Below are 8,999 nucleotides of genomic sequence, written 5' to 3'. Positions count from 1 at the left end.
CTCTAAAAATTACCAGTACCCCTAATTTTTGCCAGTCCCAACTTTCAACAAAAATTAAATTTATTTGGTTTTAATTCTTTCAACATCATGTTCATTGCAAAGATGTCATCTCTGAAGTAACTTAGTTAAATCTATACATCATTCACACAAACTTCAGTCACAATTTTCTCTCTCTCTTTTTTTAATATTTGGACACGAAGTTGCTACAAATGGATATTGAACCTAGAAATAGACAAGGGGAAACCCGGATGGCAACAGACAAGCAGACTTTGTTCGGGAAATGTACTTATATGAATATCACCGATGTTTTGTTCAACAACAAAGATTTATTAGGTACCTGAACTTTAATTGCTAATCCGCAGGGACAGGCGGCCACATGAATTACCAAGCCAAATTTTACTGAAAGAAAACTGGTAATTACTGGTAACGGGAACGCTGCAAGTTGGGCTTTTATTACCATGGAGAACATCTGTCTGTCAAAAGTAAAACCCTACAGCACTGCAACGTTGAAATTGTTTTGTTTCAGACTTGAAAAGCGAAGATGCAGATCTTCGTGAAGACTTTGACGGGCAAAACCATCACCCTTGAGGTGGAGCCCTCTGACACTATCGAGAATGTCAAGGCTAAAATCCAGGATAAGGAAGGTAAGCGCCTTCATAAAACATGTTTCCAAGATCTAACTTCCCTGATGTAAAAACCTGTGAAGATTCCGTGAATAGGTCTTCAGCAACCCATGCTATGCTTGTCGTAAAAGGCGACTAACAGGATCGGGCGGTCAGGCTCGCTGACTTGGTTGATGCATGTCATTGATCCCCATTGCATTGGTCGATGCTCATGACATTTATCACTGTGTTGCCTGGTCCAGACTCGATTATTTACAGAGCCGTCATATAGCTGGAATATTGGTGAGTGCAGCATTAAACAAAAACACAACCCTGGACACCCACCCACCCCGGACTCCCTTTTCAAACACTTTCTGATGTACTGTTTGCTTTGTAGGTATACCTCCAGATCAGCAGAGATTGATCTTCGCCGGCAAGCAGCTGGAAGATGGCCGCACCCTGTCCGACTACAACATTCAGAAAGGTATGTTCTAATGCCTTGTCAGCAGGTCATTGATTAGGGCCGTCGGGTAGCCTAGTGGTTAAAGCGTTTGCTCCTCACGCCAAGACCAGGGTTCGATTCCCGACATGGGTGCAATGCGTGAAGCCCATTTCTGGTGTCCCCCGCCGTGATATTGCTGGAATATTGCTAAAAGCAGCGTAAAATCAAACTTACTCACTCATTGATTTGCATCTCATCCCAGGATGATGCAGTCATTCAGGAAATGGATACCCAAGCAATGATTGCGTATCTGGAGGCGCTTGCCACATTAGTGGCGTGATACATATGATTAGTCGTTATGTTATTAATGTTGAACATGCCCAGATTGCATTTAGATTAGGCTGAAAAAATTAAAAGAATTGGTTCTCAGGCAAAGGCTTTTGAAAATATATAGGGTCCGGCCAGTGGTTTTTGTTTTGTTGTTGTTCAAACAAGTATGTAACCAAACAAAACAGCCGAAAGAAAGGGTTCATGTAAGGGGGGCAACTCCATTTTCCTTCAACTGCCTCCATGCTCTAGTGGTAGAGCGTCCGCCTTGCGAGCTGTCTCGTACTCTGGATTAAGGGGCTAAAACAAGAACTGGTCAGCTCGGTCAGTGTCTTGAGTAGGCTATTCCTGTTAAACTACGGTATGGTATCCCGGTGGGCTAGCAAATTATATTGGCATCAGTCCGGATAGGCGCGCACACGCATACACAATAGACAAATACAATAATCTTGAACGCGACGTTAACCATGTCACCTCATGTTCAGGAAATCCGGGGTTAAAAATCCTCAGGGTCTGCACTGGTCCAAAGGCTATGAATCATCATTTGCCTTAAAAGGCCTTGAAAGGAAACAAAATGACTTGAAAAGACCTTGAATCACACCCTAACTGTACATAAATTGTTTTTAGAACTATTTATCTACGAAATACAAATGTATATGACAAAAAGGAATTTATACTTTTTTACATGCCTTGATTGATTGACGCTAACTTGAATTATATGTGTTCTTGCTAATGTAAATGTGATTGCAATCGGGGATATTTGCCTTGAATTTGACTACAAGTGCCTTCAAAACACGTTGAATTTGTTTGAGCACGAATCTGTATCAGGGCTGATCTAATATTTCAATGTACTTGATGCTCCTCTGAAATCGTTGAGATTAATTGCTGCTGTTTGGCTTTTGAAATAACATGTTCCAGACAGTTGAGACTCATTTCCAATTACCATTACTAAGTATGAAACAAGTCATAGCTGCTCTTGATATCAATCTGAATGATGTCATCAGGCCTCAAAGTTGCGACTGAAACAGTCGCCAATTCGACCTGAAGTTCAATTTGTCTACTGTCTAAAATTCAGAGGTAGCCAAATGACTACCTTGAAATTATCTTGTGGCAACTAAATATAAGTCCTGCTGAAGTCGACAATGACAAGAAATACATAAATATTAATGTGATCAGAATCTTTTTTCAGTTGACAATGCTCATTGGATAAGCAAGGATATACCTAAATAATCTAGTAATATAAATTGCATCATTGTTTGTGTCACAAATAACAAAAATCAAGTAAAGTTTGCACTAATATACACTTCCAAGACTAATGCTCTGACTTGTACATATTACAATATCTGTTAAAGGATAATTCCAAATGCTTTTGGCTACCTACAATATTGGCTTGACTTCTTGTTTTTACCACTGGCTACCGGGGAAAAAAATGCCTGTAGCCATATGGCTACTTGGTAAAAATTTAAACTTCGAGTCCTGATCATGCTAAACATCATTTGACAACGGTATAAGGATCTATACCGAAACGTCGCTAAAGGACAATAAAGAAGTTATCCATTATTTGTTTTTCTACTTTGTTCTTCTGTATGTCTACAGTAGTTGTGACTTTTCATTGGTGATTGCTGCACATGGTTACATTTATTATTGGGCATGCAAAACTTCAGGGATTTTTATTAAACCTTGTTGAGTATGATTGAATCAATGTTTGTTGATGTCTTTCATGAGTATGACCACGATGAGCCAGCTTGTGTATTAGGCTTTGTAAAGGCCTGAAGCTTTGATACTCTACTATCAGCTGTCACAAAATTACAACAACTAATTGGCCACATAGTTCCATGTTTTTTACCTGATATCAAAAGCAAGAAAGTTTGTATATGAGCTTCTTTTTTCGATTTGTGTTGGCTGTTCCAGTGTCCACCCTTCATCTGGTCCTGCTGGCCAGTAGAATGTTTTTATCTGCCCTTGTTGATGTGTTGTTGATTGTTGGTGTTGGCTGTTCCAGTGGCCACCCTCCATCAGGTTGCTAGCCCATAGAATGTTTATATCTGCCCTTGTTGATGGTGTTGGTGTTGGCTGTTCCAGTGTCCACCCTCTATCTGGTCCTGCTAGCCAGTAGAATGTTTTTATCTGCCCTTGTTGATGTGGTGTTGATTGTGTTGGTTTTGGCTGTTCCAGAGTCCACCCTCCATCTGGTCCTGCGTCTGCGTGGCGGCATCATCGAGCCCAGTTTGAGAATCCTGGCCTCCAAGTACAACTGTGACAAGATGATCTGCAGGAAGTGAGTTGCCTCCACATCTGCTCTCCAGGTCTCCCCTGAACAAGCCTTGCTTTCCAGAGGAACAAATTGTCACCTACTCCATGATTTAGTCACTTCATTTACTCATTTTAGTTATTTACCATACATTTTAGTTTGGAATATTTTACACAGTTTGATAAATACAAAGTCCTTGGTATTATGGGTCTGTGAAGATCCGGGGTAGAATAGGTCGTAAAAGGCCACTGTGCTTGTCATAAGAGGCGACTAACTGGATCGGGTGGTCAGACTCGCTGACATGGCTGATGAATGTCATCGATCCCAATTGTGTGGATCGATATTCAGGATTTCAATCACTGGATTGCCTGGTCCAGACTCGATTATTTACAACTGGAATATTGCTGTGTGCGGCGTTAAAGGACAAGCCAACCAACCAACCAACGGACCATGGTATAATGCCAACCAGTACGAGTTTGGTGGAATCATTAGGATATATTTTAACCAGATTCCACCTGCATAGTCAAGTGATAAATATTTTGAAACATGTCCAAAACAGTTCGTGTAACTTAAAGTATTGACCTCACTTCGCTCATTGTTACATATAAACTAGTGCTGATTATTGCTTTGTGTTTTTGTCATGATAATTGGAACTCTCAGGCTGATCAATAATCGACTAATCGCTTATTTTCTATCCTATTATATTGGTCACTGAATCCTATGGTTGTGTTGGTTCAAGCAAAGGTTCCATGCAGGTTACAAAGTTCCAATTAGGTCGCTTCAAATGACCTAAAGAATACTTAGCATTCAATGAAAGTGTCCAGGCCAACAAAGATCAGCATAGTATGTAATTATGAACAATACAAGCCCTAGTTACCAATGCCTGTGTCCAGGCCAACAAAGATCAGCATAGTAAGTAATTATGGACAATACAAGCCCTAGTTACCAATGCCTGTGTCCAGGTCAACAAAGATCAGCATAGTATGTAATTATGGACAATACAAGCCCTAGTTACCAATGCCTGTGGCCAGGCCAACAAAGATCAGCATAGTATGTAATTATGGACAATACAAGCCCTAGTTACCAATGCCTGTGGCCAGGCCAACAAAGATCAGCATAGTATGTAATTATGGACAATACAAGCCCTAGTTACCAATGCCTGTGGCCAGGCCAACAACGATCAGCATAGTATGTAATTATGGACTATACAAGCCCTAGTTACCAAGGCCTCTGTCCAGGCCAACAAAGATCAGCATAGTATGTAATTATGGACAATACAAGCCCTAGTTACCAATGCCTGTGGCCAGGCCAACAAAGATCAGCATAGTATGTAATTATGGACAATACAAGCCCTAGTTACCAATGCCTGTGTCCAGGCCAACAAAGATCAGCATAGTATGTAATTATGGACAATACAAGCCCTAGTTACCAATGCCTGTGGCCAGGCCAACAAAGATCAGCATAGTATGTAATTATGGACAATACAAGCCCTAGTTACCAATGCCTGTGGCCAGGCCAACAAAGATCAGCATAGTATGTAATTATGGACAATACAAGCCCTAGTTACCTAAGCCTTAGGCCAGAATTGCGCATGTCTTTCATCAGCTGATCACAGTACAGTGGATCATTATACCTTTTGTTGGATCAATAATAGTTTTGACTTTCTAGACCGATGGATTGACCAATTGTTGAATCTGTCACTCCAGCACTAAATACAACCAATTAATAAATCAATTAACACCCGTGAAAATCTGGGTTAAAGGTTACGATATGGCTGAAATATTGCCAATGTGACGTTAAATTTCACTCACTCACTGGGTTAAAGAATAGATCTTCAGCAACCCATGCTTGTTGTAAGAGCTGACGAACGGGATTGGGTACCCAGGCTCACTGAGTTGGTTGACTTGGCATGTCATTGATCCCACTTACGTTGATTGATGCTCATGATGTCAATCAGTGGATTGTCTGGTCCAGACTCGATTATTTACAGACCGCCGTCGTATAGCTGGAATATTGCTAGTGTGGCAAACCAAACAAATGATATGTATTTTGTCAGAACCAATTAGACAAGTAAGTTACATTGACTTTTAAATTTTTTCAAAGTGTTTCTGCCTCAATTTGGGGTTTGCATCCATGTGATAGTGTCAGTTAAATGGAACTCTGTGTTGCAGGTGCTACGCTCGCCTCCACCCCCGGGCGACCAACTGCCGCAAGCGCAAGTGTGGCCACACCAGCAACATCCGCCCCAAGAAGAAGCTGAAGTAGACTATTGTACATTATATTATGATCGCTGCGCAGTGGAAATAAAATCCCCGGGCAAATATAGATTGGTTGGTCCTTTGTCATGTAATGGAGTGATTGTTTTCACGGTCAGTAATACTAAAACTGGTTTCTAGGTACATAATTTCAACAGCCGGTGGTAGGTAGCTGGACCGCACAAATTGTCAGTCCAGAAATGTTTAAGACACATTCTTCAAACACCTTCAGGAAACAGCACACCAAAACATGGAGCAGAACACAGCTTCCCCTTCCCCCCCCCCCCCTTAAAAGCATTCCTTGATCGGGTTGAATTCCTTGATCGGGTTGAAATAAATATTGCACATGGACTGAAGGATTTCTTGATTGGTAGCCGTTATGACACATTTTTGGGAAATACACAGTTATGATATACTTAAGTCCATGCCATATATATACCAAATTATGATATGTTATATATGCAAAGTTGTCACCCGCCTATGAGATATACAATAATAAGTTGACACTCATATGAGATATACACCAAGTTGTGACATGCCTATGAGATATACACCATGTCACCCCCCTATGGGATATACATCAAGTTGTGACATGCCTATGAAACAAACACAACGTTGTGACATGCCTGAGATATACACCAAGTTGTGACGCCTATGAGATATACCCAACGTTGTGACATGCCTATGGGATAAACACCAAGTTGTCACCCGCCTATGAGATCTACAACATGTTGTGACATGCCTTTGAGACCAACACAACGTTGTGACATGCCTATGATATATACACCAAGTTGTCACCCGCCTGTGAGGTATGCACCACGTTGTGACATGCCTATGAGATATGCACCATGCTGTGAGACATGCATCATATTGTTACCCGCCTGTGAGATATGTACCAACTTGTGACATGCCCATGAGATACGTGTGCACCATGTTATGACCTGCCTGTGAGATATGCACCAAGTTGTGACCTGTCTGTGAGATATACACCACGTTATGACCTGTCTGTGAGATATGCACTATGTTATCACCTGTCTGTGAGATATACACCAAGTTGTGACCTGTCTGTGAGATATGCACCAAGTTGTAACCTGTCTGTGAGATATGCACCAAGTTGTGACCTGTCTGTGAGATATGCACCAAGTTGTGACCTGTCTGTGAGATATGCACCAAGTTGTGACATGCCTATGAGATATGCACCAAGTTGTGACCCGCCCTTGTTGATATGGCTATTATGGGAAAAGTGCAAGTAGAACGACATTGTACTTAGCATGAAGAAATCTGGACCTTGGAATAACAAGCCAATCTTGCAATTCAATTCTCTGAAGCAGAAAATGGCATACGCTGAAGACAAAAAACACGTTCAGATTGAAAATGCATTAAGTCAAATGAGTTTATGATGTGTTTTATCCGATAGCCGTCTGAATGTCAGAAATATCAGAAAAATAAGAAATACCCATCGGCATACCTTGCAGTAAAACAATAGCTCAGCGGTATAAAACGAATTCGATGACAGCGGGCAAGAGAAAGGCAATGGGTGGCATACAGACAACAGAAGATTGAAACCTTTTCATCACCTGCCGTAGGTGTTTTTAAAGGGACATTGTTTTTATCTGACATTGTTGTGGTATAAGCCGCAAGAAAAATATGAAACAACATTCACAAACAATTTTGTGTTTCAAATACATTTTCCATGAACCTTAAGAAACAGACGGAAAATATCTCATGTTCTTTAAATCAAAACGATCCATGAAAGCTTTTTTGTTTATAAACGCACCAGTAGACTAGCGGCTCACCAACAAGTTGGTTTGGTTGGTTGGTTGTTTTACGCCGCACTCAGAAATATTCCAGCCATATGACGGCGGTCAGTAAATAATCGAGTCTGGACCAGACAATCCAGTGAGTTACAAAATGAGCATCGATCCACACAATTGGGATACGATCACGCGCATCAACCAAGTCAGCGAGCCTGACCACCCGATCCCGTTAGTCGCCTCTTATGACAAGCATATTCGCCTTTTACGGCAAGCATGGGTTGCTGAAGACCTATTCTACCCCGGATCTACCCCTGTTAGAGGTCCTAGTTATCGGGACGGCATATTTTGCATTCGGAATTATTTTACATTATCTCAGTCCCTGAACCATATTATTTTCCCGTCCACGTAGCCCTAACTTGTAGTGAGTGAGTATGGTTTTACGCCGCTTTTAGCAAAAATTGGCTTCACACATTATACCCACACTCTAAAAACAAACGTTTAGAGGGGACATGTTGAAGTGCTTGTTCCTAAACGCTAGTGTATATCTTACATCACTGGTGCTTAATAATCACCACTGCTTGCCATACAGCCAACACACGCATGTACATATATTCATAAACGCACAGACTCGTGAAGATCCGGGGTAGAATAGGTCTTTAGCAACCCATGCTTGCCGTAAAGGCGACTATGCTTGTTGTAAAAGGCGTTGTTAGGTAGAATAATAACACCTTACATAGATTAAACATCTCCCTAACCTGAGTATAATCTCACATGTACTCTAAGTACCGTACTATATTACTTTGAGGAGACATTGAGTTGGCATTGTATGCTGTCGGAATGACTTCACACAAATCCCTGCGTCAATGGACCCGTGAAGATCCGGGGTAGAACAGATCTTCAACAACCCATTCTTGGCGTAAAAGGGCGACATCGCTTGTCGTAAGTGGCGGCTAACGGGATCGGGTGATCAGGCTCGCTGACTTGGTTGATGTATGTCATCGATCCCAATTGCGTGGATCGATGCTCATGTTGTCAATCACTGGATTGTCTGGTCCAGACTCGATTACTTACAGACCGCCTTCATATAGCTGGAATATTGCTGAGTGCGGCGTTAAACAAACAAAAAAACAAACAAACAAACAAATCGTAAATGCACATTCTTATAGCTGTAGTATGGTAACACTACACTTATTGATTATAACATTTATTGGGTTTGACAAATGCCTTTGCATGGCCCACGAATGCTAATTGTGTTCGGGTAGTCATCTCTCATCATAAGAACAAACGTCTACATGTAGGACATATAGAAGATTGTACGGAATGTCACTCAAATAGTTGCGTGTTAAACACATCAATGGAGTGATC

The 8,999-nt window shown here is 41.3% G+C and overlaps 1 protein-coding gene across 1 annotated transcript; it reads left to right on the top strand.

The window, feature by feature from the left end:
* Window positions 1-507: 507 nt before the first annotated feature.
* Window positions 508-5,945, top strand: LOC139458252 (ubiquitin-ribosomal protein eL40 fusion protein). The gene is made up of 4 exons (XM_071239621.1): window positions 508-644; window positions 1,000-1,086; window positions 3,547-3,649; window positions 5,794-5,945. The coding sequence occupies exons 1-4, from the start codon at window positions 542-544 to the stop codon at window positions 5,885-5,887; spliced, it is 387 nt and encodes a 128-aa protein (XP_071095722.1). The 5' UTR covers window positions 508-541; the 3' UTR covers window positions 5,888-5,945.
* The last annotated feature ends 3,054 nt before the right edge of the window (window positions 5,946-8,999 follow it).

The sequence above is a fragment of the Haliotis cracherodii genome, unplaced genomic scaffold, assembly GCF_022045235.1.
Source record: "Haliotis cracherodii isolate W230 unplaced genomic scaffold, xgHalCrac1.p SCAF_12, whole genome shotgun sequence".
Taxonomy (NCBI): Eukaryota; Metazoa; Mollusca; class Gastropoda; order Lepetellida; family Haliotidae; genus Haliotis; species Haliotis cracherodii.
Note: the sequence above shows the minus strand (reverse complement) of the source record. Positions and strands in the feature narration are given on the sequence as shown.

Bases quoted from the DNA above. Each gene is read 5' to 3' on its own strand.
- LOC139458252 (XM_071239621.1), top strand. From the start codon at position 542: ATGCAGATCTTCGTGAAGACTTTGACGGGCAAAACCATCACCCTTGAG. The intron at 1,087-3,546 runs GTATGTTCTAAT...TGGCTGTTCCAG, and splicing joins CGACTACAACATTCAGAAAG to AGTCCACCCTCCATCTGGTC. The intron at 3,650-5,793 runs GTGAGTTGCCTC...TCTGTGTTGCAG, and splicing joins GACAAGATGATCTGCAGGAA to GTGCTACGCTCGCCTCCACC.